Raw genomic sequence first — 26,940 nt, 5'->3', positions numbered from 1 at the left:
TACCTCAGACAGGCCACCTGTGAGCAGAAGAGTCAAGCCAGACTGGAGGCTCAACCCTCAGGCAGCCTCTCAGAGGACAGCAGAAGAGCAAGGGGCGGGACAGACTGGGTTTGGTGGAGAGCCCCACGGTGTGCCAAGAAGGCCGCCTCCCCCGGGGCACGGACCAGCCAAGCAGGCCGCTGCTCATTTGTGGAGAGTGCTCCCTAGATTCTGGGGACTTGGCCAGGTGACAGGGCAGCCCCTGGGGGCTCCATCAGTCTTGCTCTCTGGCCATCTGCCCAACCTCCCCCCACCCTGGGAAGCCAGAGCCGAGACAGAGGAAAACAGGGACAGAGCCCAAGCCCTCTATGAACTCAACCTAGAGGCCAATGACAGAAGGTCAGCCTGCTGTGTCTTCATGTGGGCACCACAGGTGGATGAAGCGAGCTCAGTTGGCCCCAGGCCAACGCAAGGTCCTGTGTCTAGGTGGCTCAGAAAGGAACCTCTGCACATGTGAAACTAAGTCCCAGAGATGGAGCCCAGGGCAGAGCCTCCTCACTGGGAGTCTGCTGCCCTAACCAGCTCCCATTCTGAGTGGGTCACTGTCCCAGTGCAGACTTGGCAAGTGCCTGTGTGGGTACCAGCCGATGTGGGCACTTACACTGTGAATGAAACACAGGATACATCCTTCAGGTGGGCCCGTCTCATAAGTGCTGAAAGTGGTGTCCAAGCCACAAGGGTGAGATCATAGGGTGCAGATCTGGTTCTTGGGCCTCAGACTCCCTCGGGCACAGAAGGGACAGAGGACTACGGCATCAGAAGCCTGTACCAGGAGGATCAGGTTCAGAGGGGATGGGTCCTCGGGGGCCATGTGAGGACACATCATCTTGGCTAGCTGGCTGAGCCAACAGAGGCACAAGCTCGGCCCATCCTCGGCTGGCCACACCCAGGTAGATCTCTTAAGGTCAGAGCTAGCCCTTCACTGCTCACAGATGCGGGAGCCAAACTGGCCTGCCTCCTCCTGAGGGGACAGTGGAAAGCTGGCCAGGCTGGAAGGCGCAAGACTTTTTTCCCTTTCAGTCCCTGACTCAACACATTTAAGTTCTAGTGAGAAACTTAGTTGGGGCTTCCAGGATCTCCAGACTACAGGATTGTGGCCCCGAGCCTCAGCCACAGCCAGTGGCCTACAGTGAGGATGGTGTGTTCGAGTTGCAGCACTACCAGATGTGAGACTGGAGGGTGCTGGTGGCCCACATCCCCATAAGCTGTCCTGGCTCACTGAAGCCTCAGAAACACCTTTAGAAGTATTCTTCCTAGTCATCGAAGACAGATCAGGATCACATCCCAGGCTGTGGTCTCTGAGTGGTCCTTCGTGCTGTGTCTGGGGCATCTTCATTGTCTGTGGCTACCCATGGTCCATCTGCACGGTGAACTGTGGTGACGTCTGAGTGTTTCCTCAAGCATCTTGGCCACAGGTGCCCACCAGAGGCTCTGGGGGCTGCAGGGAGTACATCCTGCCCACCTGTGACCATATGCCAGTCTCTGGAGAGAAAGCTGATGCCACTTGCTGCCAGGGTTGCCTCAGGTGTTCACACGTCTGCAGTTGCCATGGAGCTCGGGACACACTGGACCACACAGGTATCTAAATGAATGAGGCTCTTAGTAATTCATCGTAATTCTTACTAAGTTAGCGAAATTCCTAGTAATGCGCCATTTCTAACCACTGCCTCTCCCCTCCTCTCATTGGATCAGTACCCAGAACCCTGTGTACATCCTGGTATCTTAGAGCTCCAGGTTGGCACATCTCATCCAATGTGTATGCACATGGGACTGTGGGCCAGTGGCCATGGGTCAGATACTCTGGGCATACCACTCCATGAGTGAGGTGATAGCCATATATATATAATTTATTTATTTTAAATCATGTGCATTGGTGCATAAATGTCTGTGTGAGGTCCCTGGGAACTGGAGTTACAAACAATTGTGAGTTGCCATGTGGGTGCTGGGAATTGAACCCGGGTCGTCTGGGAGAACAGTCAGTGCTCTTAACCACTGAGCCATCTCTCCAGCCCCGTGAGGTGATAGTCCTAACCAGGACCCACTGCATGGGTCGGCCATGCAGCTGTTCCTAGAAGTTAGTGGCCACTGTGTTTTTAGCAGGCTTCCCCCAGGAATCGGTAGCATCTCCCACAACCATCAGCAGCACCAGGAGAAGTACTTGTGTGGGAGCTGCAGGCCCAGCAAAGTCAGGGATGGGGAGAGGAAATGGAGTTGAATCCAGGGGTTGACAAATAGGCGGTAAGCAGGAGAGTGTGAGCCAGGGGTTCTTACAGGATCACAGATGGAACTCAGAGCTCAAGGATGTGGGTAAGGAGACTGACTCCCACCCAGGCTGCAGCATGTCCTTGCTAGGAACAATAGGCCCCGGGGCTTGGCCCATGTAGAAACTGCCAATATTCTCATGTCCCTTTACTTTTGTAGCAGATAGATTGGAAAATGGAACCACCACAAGTTGGAAACTCCAATGGACATTAAACCAACTGCCAGGTCTCACAACACAGGGTATTCGTGGGGAATGGTGCACCACTGTGTCCGGTAACATTCTGATGAATGCCCACTGAGTTTTATAAGAAATAGAGACTAGCTCCTTGGGTCAAAGGGAAGCTCTAAATGACTTCCACGGTCCTCTCATTTCATACCTCAAAACTAAACTCTTGTCTTGAAGAGTTGACAGCCTCCACCAGGTGGCACTGGGGCCCAGAACAGAGTCCAAGTCCAGCTGTGTGGCAAACTGGTGGGGCAGTGCCAGTCTGCGGCTAGGAAGCCTGCCCCTGTGAGGCTGGGCCGAGGAATGACTGATGGCCAGCCTGGACAGTGATGAGGCTTGGTGGGTTCAAAAGGCCCTTGAAACCTCAGGGGCGCTGGAGCACCTACTGCGTGTTGGGTGCTGTTCTTGGTGCTGAAACGTGGCAGCAGACAGCACCCTCAGGCTGTGCAGCTGGTAGGGTCCGCAAAGACAAGCAGGTGTCACTTTCCCTGTGAGCGTGTGGCCTCGCTTCACCCATGACCAGTTGTTGCTCGGGTCATTGAAAAGTATGAAAAGGACATGGTTGCGGGGTGCAGAGTGGCTCTGTAGGCAAAGCATTTGCTGCACAAGCTGAAGCCCTGGTTGTCCCCAGAGCCCATGTGAAAGCGGAAGGAGAGAACTGACTGCACAGAGTCGTCCTGTGACCTCCACACGGAGCACCATGACGCACACTCCACACATACACACAGACACGCACAATAATAGTAAGTGTGACTTAGTCCTGTGACCGCCACACGGAGCACCGTGACGCACACTCCATACATACACACAGACACGCACAGTAACAGTGTGACTTAGTCCTGTGACCTCCACACGGAGCACCGTGACCCACACTTCACACATACACACGGACACGCACAATAATAGTAAGTGTGACTTAGTCCTGTGACCGCCACACGGAGCACCGTGATGTACACTCCACACATACACACGGACACGCACAGTAATAGTAAGTGTGACTTAGTCCTGTGACCTCCACACGGAGCACCGTGACGCACACTCCACACATACACACGGACACGCACAATAATAATAAGTGTGACTTAGTCCTGTGACCGCCACATGGAGCACCGTGACGCACACTCCATACATACACACAGACACGCACAGTAACAGTGTGACTTAGTCCTGTGACCTCCACATGTAGCACCATGATGCACACTCCACACATACACACGGACACGCACAGTAATAGTAAGTGTGACTTAGTCCTGTGACCTCCACATGGAGCACCATGGCACGCACACTCCACACATACACACGGACACGCACAGTAATAATAAGTGTGACATAGTCCTGGAACTCTGGCCTAGCACATGCAAGACCCTGTGCTCTGTCCCCAGTACTGGGTGGGGGGTGCTGGGAAATGGGGGCATCATAATGTCAGCGCTGAGGCTGACAGCCACACATCTGTCTGGGTGTCCCATCCCCAGGCTGCACAGGACAGGCCCAGAGCTCCCAGACCAAAGTCTTGCTGTGCGTCTCTGGCTTCCCCCTGATGTGTCATCAAGGTGGCTTAAGAAGCTCTGGTCACCTGTCTAGTCAGTGTATGAAGGTCGCAGCCTTTTGTGTTAGCTTGTGGGACTCTCCTTTGGCTGGGCACGTAGAGCGCTTTGCATTGAACTGAGGAACCAGCCTCTGTTTCCCACAAAAGTTACCAGGATCCGTAGGCAAAGCCAAGAGCATCAGAAAAGCAAAGTCTGGCCTGCTATTGAAAGAAACAGAGAGAGGCCTTGTAGAAGGGACTGGAAGAAGCTAGGTGGGCGTGGCTTCAGCGGGGTGAAAGGATCGTCCACTGCTACAATGTGGCTGAAACCCTTGGCAAGAGCCTGCCACTGATGACTACTGGAAGGGATGGGTTTTCCTGGACATTGAGTGGCAGAGAAGGGTCTAGTCACAGGAGTACTACGTGAGGTGAGAGGAGTATATTAGCTACTTTGTTCCTACTGCAACAAAATGCCTGACAAAGCAGAATGTGTTTTGACTTCCAGTTCAAGGGTGCAGTCCATCAGAATTGGGAAGATGACAGGGGGCGGAGCTTGAGGTAGCTACTCACAGTATTGCCACAGTCAGGAGGCAGGTAGTAAGTGCTGGTACTCAGCGTGGTTTCTCCCTTTGTTTTGTTTTGTTTTGTTGTAGCAGTGAGAATCTGTTTTTCAAATAATAAAAACCCAGACGCAGATATTGGAGTTAAAGCTAAAGATCAGAAAAGCAAAGCAGCCAACCACTAGACAGCTCTTACCTCTACCCAGGCTGGGGAGATCCCTGGCCTCAGTGTGATTGGAGACTAATTGCCCTGAGATTGAATACTGAATGCTGCGTGAGACCCTGGGCTCCTTCTTATACACCTCCTAGTGCTGGGACTAAAGGCATGAGCTGTGTTTCTCTTTTAGATTGATTCACTCTCATGTAGCCCCAGTTGGCCTTGAACTCATAAAGATCCATCTGCCTCTTGTCTCCTGAGTCCTGGGATCAAAGGTGTGTGCGACCACCGTCCAACTTCTGTGGCTGTGGTTAGCTTTGCATTCTCATCTTCAGTGGCTTTATTAGATCATAAACAATATATCACCACAGAAATCTGTCTTAGGTTATTGCTGAGATTAAATACCATGACTATAAAGGATTTGGGAAGCAAAGAGTTTGTTTTGGCTTACAACCTTCAATTCATACTCTTGCAGAGACACGTCAAGACAGGAACTCAAACAGAGCTGATGCAGAGGCCATGGAAGAGTGCTGCTTACTGGCTTGTTCACCGGGGCTTACTCAGCCTGCTTTCGTATAGCTCAGGAGTGGCACCACCCACAGTGGTCTAGACCCTCCCTCACCAATCACTAATTAAGAAAATGCACTCCATTCAAATGGAGGCATTTTTTTTTTCAACTGAAGTTCCCTTTTCCCAAATGAATCTATCTTGTGTCAAGTTGGCATAAAACCATCCAGGACAGGCTCCAGCCCACAGCTTGTGTGTGCTAGGCAAGTGTTCTACCACCAAATCACATCCCCAACACTCTTTTTCATTTTTATTCAGTCTAAGACCACAGCCCAAGAGAAGGTACTGCCCATATGTCTAACGGGTCTTCCATTTCAACCCAACCTATAAAACTTCCCCAAGACATACGCAGGAGTTTATCTTCTAGATGATTCTACCTCCTATCAGATTGATACACTAACCATCACTAGGGTGGTGTTATCCCAGTGACGGTGAGTGTAGTGCCTGTTTCTGAAGCAGGGAAGGGCTGGAAGTCAGCTCTGTGAATCCAGTGTGGGGTGCCTTAGCCTGAGCCTGCTCCCTGGAGTAGAGCTCTCTGAGCTGCCCTGAGAGACACAGTCCATTCTGGGTGTCAGGGTGCAACCAAGTTCTGTGCCCAGATCTCTAGAGCATCTGTTTGGCAAAGTGGGTAGTCTGGGGTCAGTGTGGTGGCATCTGAGCCATGCAGAATGGAGACAGGAAGGCATGTGGAGGATGGCTGCTCTTGGGCTGTTTGTGCAGTGACACAGTGTCACTGGGCTCTGGAGGAATGTTTGGCTGGGCTGTTGAAGACAGCCACACCCTTGGCTGAGAGCCACCTCTTAAGGACAGTGACCTGCTCAGTAGCCATTATCCTAGGGCTGTGAGACACCCCACAGAATCCAGTCCTGGTCTGTTGGACCTATCTAGTCTACCCATGCTCAAGAGCCAGCTCTGCGCTCACTTGGCTATGTGACTTGGGGTTGATTGCTGTACCTCTGTGTGTTCTGTACCCTTCTTGGGGAACAGGGAGGCCCATTCCTCCCCAGTGATGTTTTCGCCAGGCAGGCTGTGAGTGAGGGAACCTCAGTAGAGAGATAAGGCCAGCATGTGGGGAGGCTGAGGAGCCATGGGGCATGAAAGTCCTGGCTGCAGGGCAGAGATCCTAACCAGCATCCACAGTGCTCCTTCCTGAAGTGGAAAGCCAGGAATTGCAGGGAGAGCAGTGTCTCTGGGATACAGCAGCAGAGGAGACAGGGATGTGTGGATGGCAGGCCAGCAACTAGAAGCTAACTTTTAGGAAGGAAGCCAAGGAGGGGCCCCTGGGAACGCCAGTCCTGGAAAGGACAGCAGGAAACAAGAGGGTGTCAGGGGACCAGCCTCTTGTCAGGCCTGTGCAGGTAACAGCCAGCGGCAGGGCCCTCTCTGCCCTGGATCCCATGGCCCTGACACAGCCCTGATGCTCCCTTGGGGAAGTATTGACTCCTCCCTTCAGCTGTCTACCTCCAGGGATCCTGCCCTGAGCTCCACCCCTACAGAGTTGTGTCACTGGATCCCTACGTCCCTCTGCCTGCCAGCAGTCACTGGCAAGAGCCTGAGCATAGACAGGGTGGGGCCAAGACACCAGTTCAGAAGACAGCTGTGTGAGCAACCCTGAGAAGTCAGTTGAGGAGGCAGAGTGGTCCCATAATGGCACTTGCTCCTAGAGCCCAGAGGGTGAGTCTGACCTTTGGGGAGCAGGGACTATGCAAATGACAAAGAGACAGGACTCTGCTGGGTAGGAGACCCAGGAGTGCTTGGTGGGGCTGGGAGGGGCCTTTTGGAGTGGGTTGTTAGACCAGTAGCAGGATAGGTGTCTCTCCCAACAAGACCTTACAGGCACGTGCTAGTATCCTGATGCCTCCGTCTCAGAAAGCTTGGTCAGGACCAGAGCGGAACTGTGCTGATGATGGCACTGGTCACATCTGGCCCCAGGCCAGGCCCATTGAACCCTGGTTTTGCAGGGGAGGGTTCTTCTGCATCCCTAGGACTATTGCTGGACTGAATGAGGTCCCCAGAGGTCTCCTACCAGCCAAGCCTGGGCCGGGGGAAAGGGCAACATTGGCCAGGGGTCTGATGTGGATCCCCACTTCACTGCTGGGGACCTGAATTGTGTGCTTGTGAGTGACTGTCTTCCAGTGACAGTGACTTCAGTTAGGCCACGCCTCATGTCTTAGGGTTTCTATTGCTGCCATGAAACACCATAACCAAAAAGCAAGTTGGGGAAGGGAGGGTTTATTCTGCTTATACTTCTATGTCGCTATTCATCATCGGAAGTCAGGACAGGAACTCAAGCTGGGCAGGAACCTGGAGGCAGGAGTGATGCAGAGGCTGTGAAGGGGCGCTGCTCACCGGTTTGCTCAGCCTGCTTTCTTATAGAACACAGGACCAGCAGCCTGGGGATGGCTCCACCCACAATGAGCCCTCCCTCACTGATCACTGGTTAAGAAGATGCCTGACAGCTGGCTCTTTTGGAGGCGTTTTCTCACTTGAGGCTCCCTCCTCTCTGATGACTCTAGCTTGTGTCAAGTTGACTTAAAACTAACCAGCACACCCCACAAAAGACTGCAAGACAGCGATGAAGAGGCAGACCACCCCACTGGGTAGATAGCGACTGGCTTCCCAGCATAGTGTGTCATTACCAACTGGACCTATGTCCCCATTAAACACTAATCCCCTGCTCCAGTTTTATTTCATTGCGATGGTTAAAACACCATGACCAAAAGCAACTTAGGGAAGGGAAGGGTTTATTCGACCTACATTTCCAGGATACAGTCTGTGATTACAGGGAAATCAGAAGCAGGGACTTGAGACATCTGGCCACATGGCATCCACAGTAAAGAGCAGAGAGAAGTAAATGCACTTAGGTTGACAACTAGCTTACGTCACGGTGCACAGGTCAGGGCCCAGCTTAGGGGATGGTGCTTTCCACAGTGGACATGCCCACAAGAGAACATGATCTAGATAATACCTCACTAAGGCTGTCTTCCCAGATGATTGTAGATTGTGGTAAGTTGAAAGTCAAAGCTAACACACTCTCCACTCCTCTCCCCTGCTTCTGACATGCACAGTTTCACTCTGTCTCTTGTGACTTTGCCCTAGGAACCTCACTTGGCTTCTTTCATTGAGCATGATATCCATCTTACAGTCTGTCAGAATTCCCTTCTTGGGAATATAGTTATAGTTTGTTTATCCATTCAGACATCTGTTTTCACCTTTTGACTCTGAATACTGTGTCTGTTTAATACAAACATGCACACATGTACACACACACACACCTCTCAATTTTTTGAGCCGATTTTTACATTGCTTATCTGAGATTTGTGTATAAGCGGCGGGTAGACGAGATGGTTCAGAAGTAAAGGGTTCTTGCTACCAAGCCTGATGAACCCACATAGAAGGAGGGAACCAACTCTGAGCACATGTGCTCTGTGGCACATATGTAACTGACAGGCACATATACAGTTATAAATGCATGAAAAAAATATAACTGGCATCCTAGTTCCCTGCTACCCGCCTCTAACTGTGCTTGCAGGGCGTGGTGGGGCCACAGCTGGAAGTCGCATGCATGCCCTTGTTGGGCAAACAGGTGCTGTCTGGGCAGCCCAGCCTGGGGAGACTGCCCAGACTACTGCCTCTCGCAGCGTGTGGACTCCTGCTGCAGTCTTTGCCTTCCACCCAGGAATTCCCCTGGGATGGGAATCTAGGGAGCCCAGCACTGCTCACATAACCATTCCCAGCCGCTGGCCTTGGGTGTGTTTTGGCTATCTGTAGGCCACCATGTCAGTAGTAGACAAGTTGTGTAAAGTGATTCTAACCTTGAACCCTTGTTTGTGTGACACTGACCAGGTGCTAGAAATAAGAGCTCTTACGGATGGGAACTCCTCTCCCAGGTTCCCTATGGCAGTTTGAAAGAAATGGTCCCCAAAGGCAGGGGCAGTATTAGGAGGTGCAGCTTTGTTGGAGTAGGTGTGGCCTTGTTGGAGGAAGTGTGTCACTGTGGAGGTGGGCTTTGAGGTCTCATATATGCTCAAGCCACACCTGGTTTCTCAGACCACTTCCTGTTACCTGCAAGATGCAGGACTCTCAGCTCCTTCTCCAGCACTGTATCTGCCTACACCCGTAATGGACTGAACCTCTGAACTGTCATCAAGACACCCCAGTTAAATGTTTTCCTTTATAGGGTTGCTGTGGTCATGGTGTCTCTTCACTGCAATAGAAACCCTAACTAAGATACATGCTGCTGGCTGACCTGCCTCTTGTGCCTGCTTGGGGGAAGAAGTTCTGAGTTGATAATAGCAGTGGCCTTGTTCCAGAAATGCCCACACTGGGCAAAGATGCCCCTACCCATTGTGTTTATAGGTGTTTCGACACAAGAGCTGGCATGGGTGCTGAGTACAAGTGAGACAAAGTGGGTGGAGCCTCCTGGGGAAGGGGTAGTGAGCAGTCTCTGTAGGAAGGTAGGGGAGATATGCTCAGGAGTGGGTGGAGCCTCCCGGGGAAGGGGTAATGAGCAGTCTGTAGGAAGGTAGGGGAGATATGCTCAGGAGTGGGTGGAGCTTCCTGGGGAAGGGGTAGTGAGCAGTCTCTGTAGGAAGGAGATAGGCTCAGGAGGGTGGCTGACAGGCCAAGTGGGAACAGCTGGGATGGCAGCCAGTGGCCCTGTGCTTTTGTCCTGGGCTCCATCCTGTCTGGGTTGTGGCATCTCTTTCCCACCTCTGCCAGTTTGGTATTTACAGGATTAAGGAGAAGCCTGCATTGCGTCCCTTTATTCCATGTAGACACATCTGAGGAAACAGGGCCAGTCTGTCCTGTGGGGCTCCTGGGTTGTCCTGTGACCCATAAGTGAGGTCAACTAGATGAGAAAACAGTGAGGAGCCCGGCACAGCTGGTATGAACCCTCCCATACATCCTGCCGCTAGGCACCGCGTGGGCGTTGGCATGAACAAGAATGCGGGGCTGAGATTTGCTGAGTTGGCGGAGCAGCACCTCAAGCTCTGAGTGGGCTCTGCCCTGCAGCCAAGTCACAAGACTGTGGTCTTGGTAAACATAAGCACAGGGTCCTCCACATCTCCAGTGTGTTCCAAAAGCGTGAGCCATGGATACTGGGACAAGACCTTCTGTCCCTGTGGGACCTTTTGCCATGCTGAGGCACCTCCTACCTGGCATTCACTGTTTGGGTGGCCTGAGCAGGGAGTAGGCAGTTTAGAGGGCAGCCATTTGGGTTTCAAGGGAGAGCCCTTTGTTTTGAGGAATCATTGGGGTCTAAAGCCCCCTGGTCGAATAGCTACCCACCCAGCGGATTCCTGTGTCCCCATCAACGAGACTAGGAAGGTTGAGGAGCCTATACATTTCAGGGTGGAAGTTTGAGTAGGTGGGTTTCCCTCGCTGGGATCAAAGGCTGGAAAGTGGAAATGATCAACAGAGAGAGAGAGTTGCCCTTGCCTCAGGAGGACCAGAACCATAGATGGATGGAGAGTGGTCTGTCTGGGAGGAATTTAGGGCTAGGTTGTCAGGTAAGGCTGAAGGAAGCTGGGTGAAGAGCCTAACGGGGATGGGTTCTCAGGGCAGGGGATGTTAGGAAGAACTGGGAGACTGTGGTGTGACCTCTGAGTACAGACAGCCGAGGGGATCCAGCGTTCTGCTGGGGAAGGACCCCCTCCACATTGCAGCCAGCCATCACTTTCCCGGGGAGAAATCTGACCATCCATGGACCTCCCTAGCTAGCCCTAGTTTCCATGAGTATCTGCCCTGCTGAGACCAGTAAGCTGGAGCACCCGCTGCTCTTCACCCCCACCCCTGGCATGGGACTGGCGGAAGAGACCTGATCCACAAGTCCTCAGAAATGCTGGGCATCGCGGTGGGGGTCGGTGGGGGAGATGTCCGGTCCTCAGACGTTACTGTTTCCAGGGAGACGGGGGCGGTGCTGACGCGCCAGTGAAGGCTGCGGGAGGAGGCGCGTCCCAGGGAGCCGCCTTCAGCTGTGTGCGCCAGGGAGACTGCCACTGCCCTGGGCTGCAGAGTTCACCATGCCCGCACCCCTAGCTTCAACCTGGCCTTTGCCGCTGCGCCCTGCTGCTCTGCATTTGCCGGGACCCTGCACTGGCACTCAGGAATCGCGCTTGCCATCCGGAGTGCGTCCACAGCTGGGGACACCGCTGGAGCGGCCATCCGGGAAGGGGCTTCTAGGGCCAGGAGGGCGCCTGCTGAGCTGGGGCCAGGCTGAGTCTGCTAGCCGCCATCTCCATCACCATTCCTATCTGTATCTCCCCCTCCCCCATGCTTTTACCTCTCATCTTCAGCTCCACCACAGCCTATGTCTGGTCCCCTTCCCATCAAGACCTCTATCACCAGCCCCGGTTTCCACTCACGTCTCTCCAGCTCCTCACCTTCGTCCCATCTCCCTTAAGTTGTCCTGCACCATCCTGGCCACCCCTCCCATACCTCATCTGCACCCCCACCGGCTGCCGCAGCCCCCTTCCTGCAGCAAGCCCCCCTTCCTCTGCTGAGCCCATCCCCCCGCCCTGCAGCCTTAGCACACCCCTTCCTCCTCCCTCGTCTGCCTCGCCCACTGCGGCAAGCCCCTTCCCCGCCAATCACATCGCCCTCTCACCCCTCCCTCCATCTCCTCCTTGCCGCAGCCCCCCCTCCAAGTGCCCCCTCTGCCTGCTGCAGCTCGCGCTCCGCTCCGCACTAGCCGCACCCACTGCGCCAGCGCCCCCTCCTCACTGCGCTGCCAGCACGGGCGCAGGCATCTGCAGATCCTGCCTGCCGGCTCCAGCTGCGCACAGAACCGTCCCTGTTGTGGAGGAGGCAGAGGTGGGAGCTGCAGGTGCTTTGTTCACCTGGGCCCGGCCTGATGCTGGAGAGGCAGCTGGCAGGAAGGAGCCTTTGCCTGCCCGGAGATGACCCCTCCCACGGAGCTCATAGAAGGGCCTGCAGCCGATGCCCCCCCAGTTAGGGGTCCCCGTGTGCGATGGAGGCTCTTCTTGGTGATGTTGTCATTTGGGTGAAATTGAGCCGGGGCTTGGGGGGGGTCATGAATGTACCCAGGAGGGTTGGGAGTATTGGAAGTGAATGGGGAGGGTTGTGCTTTTCCAACTTCAGAGATGGGGTTGAAATGTCCTCCTTCAGGTGTGACCCTTGGGGACTACCCAGGTCCAGGTTTGTTGGGAAACAGGAGCAGGCAGTAGTGACGGCCCCTGGCTCCCAGGAGGCAGGTATTCCTTCAGAAACCTGGTTCATTTGCTCCTGGTTCCTTGCTACCTCCAGGTTGTCACATACTGGAGACCCTCAGCCTCTGGGACTGGAAAGAAGCCTGGAGCACAGGTGGTTTACTTTTCCTGCCCTATCAGTCAACGGGAAGGCCTGCTCTAGGAGCCAGCACTGGCCAGGAGAGGGTAGCCTGTACATCTCCCTTGCTGTGGTGCTGAGGGCTCTCTATGCTCCTGTGCAGCCCCAAGCCATGCAGGCGGATTGTCCACATTGAAATGGGAGTATTTTAGGGGTGGTAAGGGAAGCGGGTTTTCCATTTCTTCATTGTCCCATGAACAAGGGAAGCTTCTGGAGGGATGGGCTTGAGGAGGTGGCATGACTCCAGTCTCTTGAGAAGGGTGGAGGGTTTGGGGCATTGGATCCCTGAGGTGTCGGGGCGGAACAGGTTGGAGAAGGCTATGGGCAGCATCAGAGATGCCCTCAGGATGCTGGAGTAAAGCCCTAGGGTGACTGCTGATGACCAAGAGGGGTGCAGTGTCTGCCGGGGAGGAGCAGGAGCTGCAGCTGTCAGCAGGTGGCAGGAGGGTGTGACCCCCCGAGAGGTTCGAAGCCACAGGCTGTGGTCTGCTCTGGAGAACAGTGGGGGTGGGGCATGCAGGCAGCCAGAATCTGGGAGGAGGTAAATAAAAGAGAGGTTGCTGCCTATGGGTTTGCTGACATGGGGTGCCGTGCTGGGTGACACGAGAAGCCAGGGGTCTTGGAATTGGGGTTTGGGGAGGGGCTTTAGGTTTGGGGACAAGGTTTAGAAAAGGGACTAGGGTAAGGAAAACCTGCTATGGACAAACAACCCCTCCCCCAAATAAAACCTGAGAGCACCAGGGGAGGATAATGCCCCAAAACCCAAGGAGGGAAAGATCTGGACGAATGAAATCAACTCCGGATCATAGAGATGGGTGGGCAATGCTGCTGCCCCACCCACCTTCGGGGCTGGGAAGCAGGGAGCTGCTGTGGGCTTATCCCCTTAGGCTGGAAAATTGCCTTTCTCCAGGGATTGAACCGAGGGAAGGTGCAGGGACTTGGGGTGTATTCTCGTGCTTTTTGAAAGTGTGGACAGCTTTGCAGAGCCTGCCTTCGCTTCTCTGATATTGAGTGCTTATCACCTGTGGCCCCCGTCTCAGGAGGATGAGGACTCAGCGGCAGCCAGAAAGCCTCCTGTCTTTGTCACACACACACACCCCAGCAAGCAGCTCTGCCTTGCATGGGCTTCTGGGCAGCCTGGCCCAGCCTGCCTGGGGGCCCTCAGGCCAGTGCCCGGGCTCTGGCTCCGTGTCTTCACTCCCGTGTTTGTCCGAGGAGGGAGGGAGGGACGGGGGCGGTGCTGGGGCACCTGGAACAGCGCAGGTCACCCGGGCTGGCTGGGCGAGGTGGCCAGGCAGAGCCAAGGGGCTGCATGGGAGGCCATTGGATGGGGGGAGTGTTCATAGTGGCTGACCAAGCGTCCCATGAGTCCCACCCACCCAGGACCTGAAGTGGAGTCTGGCAAGTGCCTGATTCCTGAGTGTCTGCCCTTATTTAACTTGTCCCTGTTTCAGCGGCCCATCTACATGGTGGGGGTGGCGACTGGCTCCACCAGGATGATGGGGGATGTCAGGAGACAGGGGACAGTGGGAGGGGCCAGCAAGGATGTGCCCGCCTCTGTCCTGACAGTGCGAAGCCTGGTTCTTGCATTTCCCACCTGAAATCGCGGGCCTGCACACATGCCTTCGCCCTGAGTGCCCCAGTCACAGCTGATCTCAAGATGTCCCCTGAACCCCACACTGACACCTGTAACCTCCATCCCCAGGGCTCGCTCCCCAGCTCACAGCCGGATCAGGGATGGAGCCTCCTCGGGTAGAAGTGACCCCAGTGAGGTTGTTGCTTGGTAACATGTTGCTAACAGGACCTTTGGCCCCTGTAAGGGGCAAGTACCCTGGGCAAGAGGAGGAAGCAGGGTGGTGAGAGCAGGGGGGGACACAGGTAGGGGAGTGGTGGGAGGGTCAGAGGTGTGTGCCTCCCATCCCTGGCTCCCTTTTCTCTCCTCTCCCCTAAGTACCCTTGAATCAGAATACAACTCATTCTGTTCTGCCAGCTGTTGGCCACTGCCCTGCCCTGTGGGCCTTTGGGGATCCTGAGACCAGATGGGACTCCTCAGCTGGTGAGACAGAGTCCCCATGGGGCTCTGGGATGAGGCAGGGTTCCCATACCTCAGTGAGCAGGAGGAAGGGCGTCTGCGCTAAGACCTCAGCCTGAGACGGAGCTGGAGGCTGCACTCCAGGGGTGGGGAGTAGAAAATGGATGGATAATGCTCACCTATCCTGGTTCTTCCTGCCCTCTGCGTCCCCTGACTCCTCCCCTTAGTCCATGTCCAGGCAACCTCAGAACCTAAGGATAGGTCTCTTCCCTGCCAGGTAAAAGTCACAGGGGTCACACACGGCTCCCCCTGCAGCACCACCACCCCCATCCAACACACACAACTGTACTCATCGGGTGCCGAAGACAGGGATGTGACCGTGAGATGGACTGACTCTTTAGGGATCTTCAGCCTCGGAAGCATTCCTGGGCTCTCTGCTCCCAGCTGGCTTCACGTGGGTGGGGTTTCACAGACACCAGGCCTCTGCCCCCCCACACACACAGTGATCACGCCCTGATATAGCAGACCCCTGCCCACACACCCGTCCTGCTGTCCACCTCCCGCTGGCTCACCTCAGAGCCCCGCCGCCACCACCCTGGTAGCTAGCGACGTCACACCCTAGAGTCCTCAGCCTTTCCCATCCCTCTCCTGCATTCCCACTAGCCCATCAGCAAGGATAAGGCAAGGCAGTCTTTGGCACCCAGGGGCCAGCCCTGGCACATGCTCTAGGCTCCCGAAGCTCTGCATCTCACCAGCTTCCTGGTTTCAGCTCCACAGCTGCAACATCAAGGTCAGCTTGCCTGGCTTAGGGAAGCTTCTGGAGTCCCTGCTAGCCCTTCTGTCTTCCCAGATCCTCCACCTAAGCCTGGACCCCTACCTCTGCATCTCCTCTGTCTGACTCAGCCAGTCCAGGGAGTTGGGGGTGGGGGTGGGCGTGGCACTTTCTGTAGCTCACACCTGTGTCCGGGCAGACCTAGTGAGTCTTGAACAACTCAGACCCCACTGACACAGACCCGGATCTCCAAGCCTCGAATTCCCTGTAAAAGTTGTCACTGTAGCCTCAGCAGAGGGGTTAACACGTCCCTTTGGCTTGTTCCGGTGCCAGGAGACTCTCTTGGGTTTGAAGCTGCCTAGCGCGTGCTGTAAAGGCTCCGTCGTAGACACCACGGCTGACTGCGGGCCCAGAGCAGCCCTCTGTCTGCAAGTGGGAATTGGTTGTCTTGAATGGTTCCCACTGTAGTGCCACCGGTAGCTGGTATCTCTGTGCAGTAGCCCAGGATAGAGAGAGGAGCGGAGAGCTTCATCCAGAACACTGTGGGGACAGGGAATGTGTCCAGCTTGGTGGGAGCCTCTGGGACCCAGTGCCTGCACACAGTATGCTGTTATTCACCCCAGATTGGTACCCAGGGTCTGGCAGGATGCTGCCACTGGTCCTGCAGAACTGTCTTCACCAGACACTCCACTGTCTGTCAATCAAGTGTGGCGCTAGATGGCGTCTGAGACTGGGGAGGGCCAAGAAGAGGACGGTTTCCTCTTTCCTCGCTGGGCCGAGGCTTGAAAGCCTCTATCAGGTTTCCCACCTAAGTCAGGCAGCCTCTCCCTCTCCATGCAAGGTCCAAGCTGGCTCTTTGAGAGCCCTGAAATGACTCTCCTTGTATTCCTGAGATGCTGGGATATACCACATAATACTCCTAGCCTGAGGTCAGCCCTCTGATAACTCAAGAACACCTGTGGTACCCCATCCTCAAATCTCATCCGGGGCTGTAGGAGGTCCAAGCCACAGGAGCCCAGCCTTGCCCTACCCTGTCCCAGTCTCCACCTTCGCAGTGGGCTCCTAACCCGAGCTGAGCCCAGCCTTGCCCTACCCTGTCCCTGTCTCCACCTTCGCAGTGGGCTCCTAACCCGAGCTGATCCCTGTCTTGGGCAGTGCATCCTGGGCCACTTCTCCCTGTCACACCATCCTTTCCCATCCCACAGGTGAACACCTGCGGATCTGCCCCCAGGGCTACACCTGCTGCACCAGCGAGATGGAGGAGAACCTAGCCAACCACAGCCGCATGGAGCTGGAGACTGCGCTCCATGACAGCAGCCGTGCCCTGCAAGCCACACTGGCCACCCAGCTGCATGGCATCGACGGTGAGCAGGGGCTGGAGGGTGCGGACTTGTGGCGGTGGGGTGGGACTCCAAGGCTGGGATTTGGATGGTTAATGTCAGCAGAAGGGTGTCCCTCTTCCTGCAGAGCTTGAATGGAACAAGGGTCCTGGGGAGAATGGGCCTGCCCCTCAGGGGGGACCTGATGCTCTTGGGGTACCTATGTGACCCAAGCAGAGTTCCCTTGACTTACAGAGGGCTGGTCTGCATCCCAGCTACACTTTTGGGGTCCCTGTAGTAGGTCACTATCCCAGCTACCATCTTTAGCCAGGGGCTTCAAGAGGCCAGCTCAGCTACCTTTTAGCATCATTTATTTATGAACCCCTCATGTGCTTTCACTATATATGGGCAGAGAACAGTAGCCCAAACAGTGATGACATGTTCAACAGGGACTACATGGTGCCCTGGGCTCGGAAGAGTCCCCTAGAAATTTAACCTGTAAGTAACGAGGTTCACCGACTCCAGAAGGAATGCAGGGCCCAGGCAAAGATGTGGTCCCTGCAGTCGAGTGGAGATGGGAAAATAGAATCTGTGAAGGTTTAGAGGGAAAGCATCGACACCCTGAGTCTAGCCACAGCTGGGGCATAGCTTCAAGGGTTTGGAAATGACAGGGTATATCAGAGAGCCCTAACCATTTGCATACTCCACATGTGTTGCTAAGCCTTCCTTTGTTGCTTGTGGAAGGGAGGGGCCTAGCAGTCACAGACCTTAAGACTCACTTCCAAGGGGATGCCGCAACCAGGTGGATGCCAGGATGCCATCGCAGGGCTGTGGAGTACAGTGACATTTCTCTGAACGTCAGAATCTGATACACATGTCCACACCCCACCAGAAAGTATCCGTCTGAGGTGCTGGTTTGCAGGGGCAAACAGGTTCTTGAAACCTGAAGCTGGGGGCAGGGTTTGCTGGAGAGCACGAGGAGGAGGGCTGCTTAGAGCGACTGGGAGCACTAGGGGGATGATGGGAGAGACAGGCAGTTGGCAGGTAAGTAAGGGTCACTCTGGTTCCCCCGGCCACCTCCATCCCAGCCCCTTCCAGAGTCAGTGGATCTCAGTATCTCTTAGTTCTAAGGCCCAACTCAAAAGTGCCCTCTGGAGCCCCAAACCCTGTGGACAGTCCTGACTTCTGCACCACTAATAAGGAGAGAGGTCTCCAAGAGCCTGAGGAACCCTCTGCAATATGGTGCCCAGCTTTTACTGCCTGTATCAACAGACTCTGAGAAGCAGGGGGTATTGTGCCAAGCCCACAGGTAGATTGGTGGGGGAGCAGAGCCTGCCTCAAGGGGTCACGACTCTTCTCTGTGCACAGACCACTTCCAGCGCCTGCTGAATGACTCGGAGCGGGCACTGCAGGATGCCTTCCCTGGGGCCTTTGGGGACCTGTACACACAGAACACTCGGGCCTTCCGGGACCTGTACTCTGAGCTGCGCCTCTACTACCGTGGCGCCAACCTGCACCTGGAGGAGACGCTGGCGGAGTTCTGGGCCCGGCTGCTGGAACGCCTCTTCAAGCAGCTGCACCCCCAGCTGCTGCCGACTGATGACTACTTGGACTGCCTGGGCAAGCAGGCCGAGGCCCTGCGGCCCTTTGGGGATGCCCCCCGGGAACTGCGCCTTCGGGCCACCCGGGCTTTTGTGGCAGCGCGCTCCTTCGTGCAGGGCCTGGGTGTGGCCAGTGACGTAGTCCGAAAGGTGGCCCAGGTACACATACTGCCCGAGGCTCTGAGCAGACCCTTGGGAGTCAGGCCCTCATGCTGTGCCCTGGGTGCCCGGTACCCTCCACTCTCAGCCCTGTCCCTCTGAGCCTTCTGGCCCTCGGCCTCACCGCTGGGGTTCTCACAGCAGCTCCTCAAATGTGAGTCCACCCTGAGCCTGGCCATCTGCTGTCTGTGTCCTTAGCCAAAAGAAGCTGTGGCAGAATGGAGGGGTCTATTGTGCTCGGGAACCAGGAAAATGATGTAGTTGTGCCTTGAGCAAGCTGAGGGTATGGGGAGGGCACCAGCTTTAAATGGCACTGCCCCGTCTCTCCTTAGTCCAGCAAGTTACCTCCCAGCCTCTGGGCCTTGGTTTCCTTACCTGCAGGGAAGCCTAGTGACAGCCATAGTACCCTGGCACTGTGACCATTGGAATGTGGACCTGAGATGGCCTGAGCTAGGCAAAGTCCGACAGCCAGTTAGAGCAGAACCCGTGTTCTAGCTTGCATCCCAAGCCCTTGATAGTGGCGCTCCTGCGGGGTAGCTGATGACCAGGTGCTCAAGGACTACAGGGAGCCTCAGGCTGCCTTTGTTCCCCAGGTTCCTCTGGCCCCAGAATGTTCTCGGGCCATCATGAAGTTGGTGTACTGTGCTCATTGCCGGGGAGTCCCTGGTGCCCGGCCCTGCCCTGACTATTGCCGAAATGTGCTCAAAGGCTGCCTTGCCAACCAGGCCGACCTGGATGCTGAGTGGAGGAACCTCTTGGGTGAGCCCTACCCCCAGGCTGCCTGACCTGCCCTTAGGAGCACCATACAGGGATCCTAGGAGATAGTAGTTCTGGGCTTGGATCAGGCTTAAGGACCTGATATGGGTGGGTCTGTGGGGTTAAGGGACAGATTCTTTCATTCTTGTCCCAAGGGGTGTGGTCAAATAGCTGTCTCAACCTACATATACACCAACACAGGTGAAATGTGACAAGCCTATATATGCATGTACATACACTGACACATGTGCAAACTGGCATGTATGTGTGCTGCACACAGTAGGCCAGTCTGTGTGGTGTGCACAGGGTCTCCCTGCCAATCGCAGGTGTTCCTACATGTACTGGCGTAAGGTGAGTTGACATACACACATGCCAATATGTATGAATCACTGTGTATGTCTGTCGATATGGGGTGAGTTAGCATGCATACATGCCAATATATATGAATCACTGTGTATGTCTGTCGATATGGGGTGAGTTAGCATGCATACATGCAGGTACATAGCTGGCATGAGCTGGTTAGTATGCTGATGATCATCCGACAGAAGTGTCGGCACTAAGAGCCAGTGTGTGCATACAATTACGTCTGTACTATATGAAAACATGAACATGCAGATACACAGTTCATGTGTATGGGCCCTGGTATGAGACACATCTACATGCATATGCATTAGCTTATGTGGGCACAAAGTAGCTATCCATGCGTGTTGAACACATGCATGAACTAACATGAACTAGGCCAGCAAGATTACCAGATGAGGATCTGGTCTTTGTGGAAACCTATGCAAAGTGTATGAGTATCCACTATTAATGCTCTGAGCTGTGCATGAGTGTAAGCTGGTCCAGTCTGAATGGGAGCGCGTGACCCTCTGCTGACCAGTACCTCTGACTGGGGCCGTCAAGACTGTGTGTTATTAACATGCACATGTGTGTGCTTGTGTATTAATGCCTCTGCCAGACTCCATGGTGCTCATCACTGACAAATTCTGGGGCCCATCGGGTGCGGAGAATGTCATTGGCGGTGTGCACATATGGCTGGCGGAGGCCATCAACGCCCTCCAGGACAACAAGGACACACTCACAGCCAAGGTGTGTGAGGAGGGGGGTGTACTGTGAGCACTGGAGGGTCTATCCAGATCTGGGCCTGAGAAATCCTGCTACCCCTCCAGACCCCCTTTGGTGTCTCCCCAGGTCATCCAGGGCTGTGGAAACCCCAAGGTCAATCCCCATGGCTCTGGGCCTGAGGAGATGCGTCGCCGTGGCAAACTAGCCCTGCAAGAGAAGCCCCCAACAGGTACTCTGGAAAAGCTGGTAAGTTCAACCATCTTTTACATGTGTGGGAGGGGACACAGGCAATCTACCCCCTGGCTTTTCACTGGTATGACTGCCACCCAACAGGTCTCTGAGGCCAAGGCCCAGCTCCGAGACATCCAGGACTTCTGGATCAGCCTCCCAGGGACACTGTGCAGTGAGAAGATGGCCATGAGCCCTGCCAGTGATGACCGCTGCTGGAATGGAATATCCAAGGGCCGGTAGGTGCCCACCACTGGTCACGTCCTCACAAATGTCCCAGAGCATGGGAAGACGGGCTGGAGGCTCACACGCCTTCACCAGCTCCCAGCAGTGAGCACATACCCCCTACCGTGGGGCCTGCATGAGTTACCAATAGGTTGGAGGCTCATTGGCTCTTGGGGTGTGGTGAGGATATTCTACACTGTGGTTCGACTCCCTTGCAAAAGTTAATGTGATGAGTCGTGGCTCTGCCCGCCCTGCTCTAGGTACCTGCCTGAGGTGATGGGTGATGGACTGGCCAACCAGATCAACAACCCTGAGGTGGAAGTAGACATCACCAAGCCTGACATGACCATCCGGCAGCAGATCATGCAGCTCAAGATCATGACCAACCGCTTACGTGGTGCCTACGGCGGCAATGATGTGGACTTCCAGGATGCTAGTGAGTCCCAGCCAGGGTGGATTGGGGAGTGGGTCTGCCCTGCTCATAAGAGGAAGGGTAAAAGGAAGGCCTCTCCAGACTCCTGCCAGGGGCCCTCAGCCCTTTACACTTATAGATGGCTGTAAAGGCCCCATGTCCCTGTAGCACAGTCGAAACCCAGCCAGGATGTCTGGCTGGCTACCATGGAACAGTGGGGAAGCGGACCTAGGAACCAACTGAGTCTACAGACTCTGGGCTTATACTCCCAGCATCACCCGGCACCCGGGTCCCCGGTAGGAAGGGCCTGCTAAAGTCTCCTGTCCTCCCAGGTGATGATGGCAGTGGCTCAGGCAGCGGTGGTGGCTGCCCAGATGACACCTGTGGCAGGAGGGTCAGCAAGAACAGCTCCCGGACACCCTTGACCCATGCCCTCCCTGGCCTGTCAGAGCAGGAAGGACAGAAGACCTCAGCCGCCAGCTGCCCCGAGCCCCACGGCTTCCTCCCGCTCTTCCTCGTCAGCTTGATCCTTGCAGCAGCCGGGCCCAGGTGGCGGTAACTGCCCCCTAGCCCCAAGGACTGTCTTGGCCAAAACATGCAACAGACAATATTTAATACCCTTGGGCCTTCAAGGCCCAGGGCAGGATGAGGCGACAGTAGCTCTGAGTCATGGGGCAGGGTGCGTGGGGTGCTGGCCTCCTGGGTCTGACTGCGCCTGTCACCCTAGCTTTTAATTTTGTATCAGGTCAGCTGCGAGCCAGTGTCCCCAAAAGCCATGTATTTCAGGGACCTCAGGGGCGCCTCTGGCAGCACACTCCTCCCTTGCCCTCCTGCACCACCCCCGAAGCTCATGAGGCCTGCCAGAAGGGCGGCTGTTAGCCACAACCCATTGGAGACCTCAAGTGAGTCTGTGCCTTCCTTTCCCGCCTCTTCCCACGGGGGACTCCCCACCAGACCCCAAGGGCCACAGATGTCAGAAACCGAGGCCCATCCCGCAGCTCCCCAGGAAGCCTGCCAGGGCTGCCAGTATGTTGCTGCCCAGGCTCTGACAGGGCTTTCAAGTGTATGCATGATACCTTCTACTCAGAAGAAACTCTGCGGCCAGGATCCCCACACGCACCGGGCCAGGACCCTGTGCCACTGCGCAGCCCAGTGAATGTGGGCTTCCTTGAGTGTGACATAGGTGAGGTGGCAGCCGGCATGGCCACACTAGGCTTAACGGCCACACTGCTTGAGGGTGTGTTCGGTCCCCTCATGTGAGCTCACAGAGTCTGGCCTTGGGGGTCCACGTGAGGAACCTCACTTCAGGGGAATAGCCAGCCACATCTAGCCTCTATCCCATTTATAAAGGTCTCCTGGCCACAGGGACGCTGGGTGGCTGGTGACACTTCAGCTCAGGGTCAATGGGACCTGGTACTGCAGGTCAGGAGGAGGTCTGGGTCCCTTCCTGACCCAGGCAGCTCTGCAGGAGCTGGGGGAGCAATGGCGGTCAAGGGCTTCTACAGACATGCACATTCGGACCCTCGGTGTCCTTGTCCACTGAGCGCTACGTCTCAGTCTTCCTTGACAGCACTGGAGAGGCTCAAGGCACCGTTTGGATTCTGGTATCCTCCTGTGGCCTGGAGATCTGGGGTGGCTGGCACAGCTCTGTCTTCCCTTCCAGGGCTTTGGGGATGCTGAGCTGCTATAACCAGGAAGCCGGTGGTCCTGACATGCAGAAGGCCTGGAAAGGCTGCTTACTGCTTTTTGTTTCTTTTGTCACTGGGTTAGGGAGGCTACTGCCAGCACAGTGAACCAAGGCCTGCCCAGTGGTCAGGATGGGGACTCTCTGCGGTTGGTCCGTGGATTGGTTGGGTCCTTGCCCTGAGCACACCCATCCTGCCAAGCTCTGCTGGTGCCACTCGGACAAGAATGGCAGGAGGCAGATCTGGGCTTCAGGATGAAGAGTGCCTGGGTGTCAGGACAGCAGCGCCCAAGCCAAGCTACTGTGTCCTTCCCCCACGAGGTTCTCTGTCACTCGGTGCCAGTGGATAACGTGTGTTCTTTGGAGTCTTTGTATGAATTAAAGGCTGGAGACCTACAGTGGACACGACCTCATGTAACTCTGGCGAGGCTGTGTCTGTGTTCAGGCACACAACAGGGCACACACAGGTCAGGACTCGTTGGAAGGGGATGAGCATGGGTTGCACCTATAGTAGGATCCTAGGGTTTCCGTGTGGTGGTGACTATTGAACATCTCCAAGTTCTGCCTGGGAAGATGCCCGCCTGGGCCAACTGAATATGCCAAAGGTCATGGGAGGAAGGGGCCTAGATACCAGGGCAGGTCCAGCCCGCCCAGGCCCCACCTACTTACCATCTCTCCAACCCACATGCATTCATTGTCTTACCCATTCCTGCCAGCTACTCTGAGGTGCCCGGGAGAACAGTGTTGGGACCAGGGATGGCCTGCCACTCCATCTGTTCTGAGCTATCCTACATCTGCAGACAGACCCTAAATAGCCTAGGGCATCCAGGGCTGACTCACCCTCGCTTCAAGGAGCTGACCTGTCCCTGTGTGAGCACACAGTGCCAACCTCCATGGCTCACTCAGTAGCAGGACTCAGAGCAGCCCTGCTCAGCCAGCTGTGACATGTCTGCTTTATCTGAGAGCAGTGGCCCACAGTGTCACCATTCAGTGAGGCCTGTACAAGCACGGGGGAACAGAGCAGAGCCCTACCCCACAAATGCTGCTTGGCCACACATCCCAAGGAGACCCCCAAACAGTTCCCAGAAGGAGGAGCCTACAAAGGGCAAACTCCTGCTGGGTATTAGATCCTACCCAAGGATACTTGCAGTGTGCAGCCCCCCTGTGGGGGCAGGGCGGAGAGGGCAGCTGCATCCTTACTGTCTACCTTCTTGCAAGTCCTGGGAAGCCCTGGTGCCAGGTGGTCCAGATTCTCCCCTGGGAGAGGGAGGGAGTGCAGTCCTCTCTCTTTGAGTGAGCAGGATATGGAGTGAGGTAGAGGCTCAGTAGAGCCCTGTGAGGAGAGCTGGGCAACCTGATGCTCACTGGTGACTACAGATGGAGCCCCCTGTCAAGCAGTCCAGCAGGCTCTCCCCGTTGGGTTCTTCTCAAACTTGACACACTTGGACACCTGTTTCGTCTGCTTTGGATTCTTGTTGAGCTGGGCACAGGCGGGCACCTGTTTCATATGCTTTTTGTTGTTTGGGGGGGTAGGACACCCATCCTTTCTGTCAGGAAAAGGAGAACACATATGAGGTGGGTACCCAACACTGGAGTCAGCAGTCAGGCCCAGGCCAGGACTAACTCAGTGGCTCCCATGGCCTTGCCCTTTGAGTGCCAGGCAATGCCAGGCCAGCACCTTGCCTCTAAGTCCTGCCGCAGTGCTGCTGAAGAGGCTGGCTGGAGGGTAGTCCCTTCTCCACCATCACTGGCTCTCAGAGTCTTCCTTAGGAGAACTCAGGAATGCACGGGCGCCCTGAACGGCCGGCCTAGTGACAGAGCAACAAGCTTACCCTGTGAGCGTCTCACACGGCTGCAGGCGACCCTGCAGACTAGTGCAGAGATTTTAACCCCACACATGCACTCATCCATGCACGTGCCCGTGCAATCTGAGCCATTAGAGGAGGAGGTTAGAGCCAGCGCGCTGACGTGGGTAGGTGGGTCGGAATGTGGGGTGCTAGGAGTCCTGGCAGCAGAGTTTGTAGAGTTTGCGAGCTGCTTTGCTGAAACGCCACGACTGCCTGGGGAGGAATGAGGCAGTCACTGCCCTGTAAGAACTCCTCCCAGACAAGGACAACCCCATGTACACACGACTCAAGGACAAACAAATTGCCCCTGAAAGTAAGACTTTAGTAACTAAGCACATCCCTTTTACACATCCCAGGAGGATGAGTAGGACCACCCATCTCCAGCATAGACCTGCTTCCAAGCTCAGTCTGAAGTGAGCCAGCCAAAAGTTTAAAATCTCAGAATGCCAAGCTCTGGTCTAAGCAATCAGCCCAACTGCCCTGTCATAGTGAGGTGTTGGGAAGTATGCATATGAACAGGTTATGGGGACACAGTAGACCCTTTCCTCACAAGCATCAAAACCTAGGGGAGGTGTGCAGGTTTTACAGTCAACAACCTATATGAAGTTTCAGATGTAGTAGATCCTGTGGCGGTGGGGCAGGGCAGGGCGGGGGCACTGACAGTCTACAGCAAACAGGCAGATTAGTGTGTCAGATGCAGACCTATACCTGTGGTGGAAGCTAGGACGGGGTCCCCAAGTGACAGAACGCCATGGAGTCACAAGGTCCTCCTCAGGAGAGACCAAGAAAGTATGTACATGCTCCCCAGGGCCCCCCACAGAGAGTCGGTGGCTGGTGACAGTGTATAATGAGCTAATGCAAAAGGGTCACCCACAGAGGAACAGCAAGATCCTCACAGAGAAGCAGAAGATCCTCACAGAGGAACAGCAAGATCCTCACAGAGAAGCAGAAGATCCTCACAGAGAAGCAGAAGATCCTCACAGAGAAACAGAAGATCCTCACAGAGAAACAGAAGTTTAAAAAAACAACAACAACACACACACACACACACAAACCTGGTGAGGTCAGCTGAGATTTGTAAAATCACAACACGGTAAAAAGTTTACCACCACATCCAGCACCTGGGAACCATTTCACAGGCAAACTGAAATTGTAAGTGGGATCAGAGTGAAAGGGGGAAATAGAAGCAACAACGTTAGGACAAGCCTTTGTGGGTGCTCACCAAAACTGAATTAGAGAAGCCCCCAGAAGAGGAGTGACTCAGAAAGCTTATGTAAAGACATAACAGCTAAGAATTATCCAAATCATGGCAGGTTACCTAGAGCTGAAAGGATTCCAAGCAAGATCAACCTGAAGATGGATGCCTGAGACATAACCAAACTAAAACTAGAGGTCAGAGAGGAAGACTTGTAACGACAGTGAAAGATCCATCATGTACAAGGGAGCCTGTGTGTGTGTGTGTGTGTGTGTGTGTCAGTCAGAGTTTTCAGCAGAAACCTTGCAGGCCAGAAGGGGATGAGATGATGAAACCAAAGTTCTGAAAGAAAAACTAACTTCCAACCAAGAACACTATACCCAGAAAAGCAGACACCCATAAATGAATGCAAAATATATTTCCAGACATAAGTTAGCTGAGAAGTCCCCAGGTATCATGTCTATGCCTGCCTAATGAGAAATGCCAGCCTGCCTGCCACCATGCTCCCTGCCATGATGGCCACGGACTCACACTCTGAATCCCATACTTTTTTTTTCTACAAGTTGCTTTTGCTTTGATCATGGTGGGTTTGTGGGGGGAGGGGTTGTTGTTTTGTTTTAAAGATTTATTACTCATACAGTGTTCTGCCTGCATGTATGCCGGCAGGCCAGAAGAGGGCACGAGATCTCACTACAAATAGATGTGAGCCACCATGTGGTTGCTGGGAATTGAGATCACCCTCTGGAAGAGCAGCCAGTGCTCTTAACCTCTGAGCCATGTCTCCAGCCCTGGTCATGGTGTTTTGTCATGACAATAGAAAGGTAACTAAGACAACTATTGGGCTGAATGAAAAGGGATTTAAATACATATCCCATGTGAACAATAACTAAAAGGCAACAGAAGTGTTTCTGCCTACCAGACGAAACAGATCTCCAGTCCAAGTTACAAGGTCACCATAT

General features: G+C 54.8%; 2 protein-coding genes across 5 annotated transcripts in view; one reads left to right on the top strand and one right to left on the bottom strand.

Annotated features, from left to right (window-relative positions):
• The window catches only part of Gpc1 (glypican 1), a 29,437-nt gene extending 6,100 nt beyond the window's left edge, over positions 1-23,337 (top strand). The window contains exons 1-9 of one of the 2 annotated variants that reach the window (XM_040753008.1): positions 12,182-12,325; positions 16,696-16,854; positions 18,178-18,569; positions 19,163-19,328; positions 20,284-20,414; positions 20,517-20,636; positions 20,724-20,857; positions 21,104-21,279; positions 21,588-23,337. In XM_040753008.1, the coding sequence (XP_040608942.1) occupies positions 12,310-12,325; positions 16,696-16,854; positions 18,178-18,569; positions 19,163-19,328; positions 20,284-20,414; positions 20,517-20,636; positions 20,724-20,857; positions 21,104-21,279; positions 21,588-21,814 (1,521 nt within the window). In that variant the 5' untranslated portion in view covers positions 12,182-12,309 and the 3' untranslated portion in view covers positions 21,815-23,337. Of the gene's footprint in view, positions 1-12,181; positions 12,326-16,695; positions 16,855-18,177; positions 18,570-19,162; positions 19,329-20,283; positions 20,415-20,516; positions 20,637-20,723; positions 20,858-21,103; positions 21,280-21,587 lie in introns of those variants that run through there. The other variant, XM_005077215.4, reaches the window with a different exon arrangement.
• Positions 21,852-26,940, bottom strand: part of Ankmy1 (ankyrin repeat and MYND domain containing 1) — a 46,440-nt gene continuing 41,351 nt past the window's right edge. Inside the window, exons 18-19 of one of the 3 annotated variants that reach the window (XR_005879799.1) lie at positions 24,618-24,747; positions 21,852-24,486 (exon numbers count right to left, since the gene is read on the bottom strand). Coding sequence is in view for 1 of the 3 variants with exons in the window: in XM_040753005.1 (XP_040608939.1) it covers positions 24,443-24,486 (44 nt within the window). In the remaining 2 variants the exon portion in view is untranslated. The remainder of the gene's footprint in view (positions 24,487-24,617; positions 24,748-26,940) is intronic. The other 2 variants (XR_005879797.1, XM_040753005.1) reach the window with 2 other exon arrangements.

The sequence above is a fragment of the Mesocricetus auratus genome, unplaced genomic scaffold (genome assembly GCF_017639785.1).
Source record: "Mesocricetus auratus isolate SY011 unplaced genomic scaffold, BCM_Maur_2.0 Super-Scaffold_100010, whole genome shotgun sequence".
In the NCBI taxonomy this organism is placed as follows: domain Eukaryota; kingdom Metazoa; phylum Chordata; class Mammalia; order Rodentia; family Cricetidae; genus Mesocricetus; species Mesocricetus auratus.
This window is presented reverse-complemented; position numbering and strand designations above follow the sequence as displayed.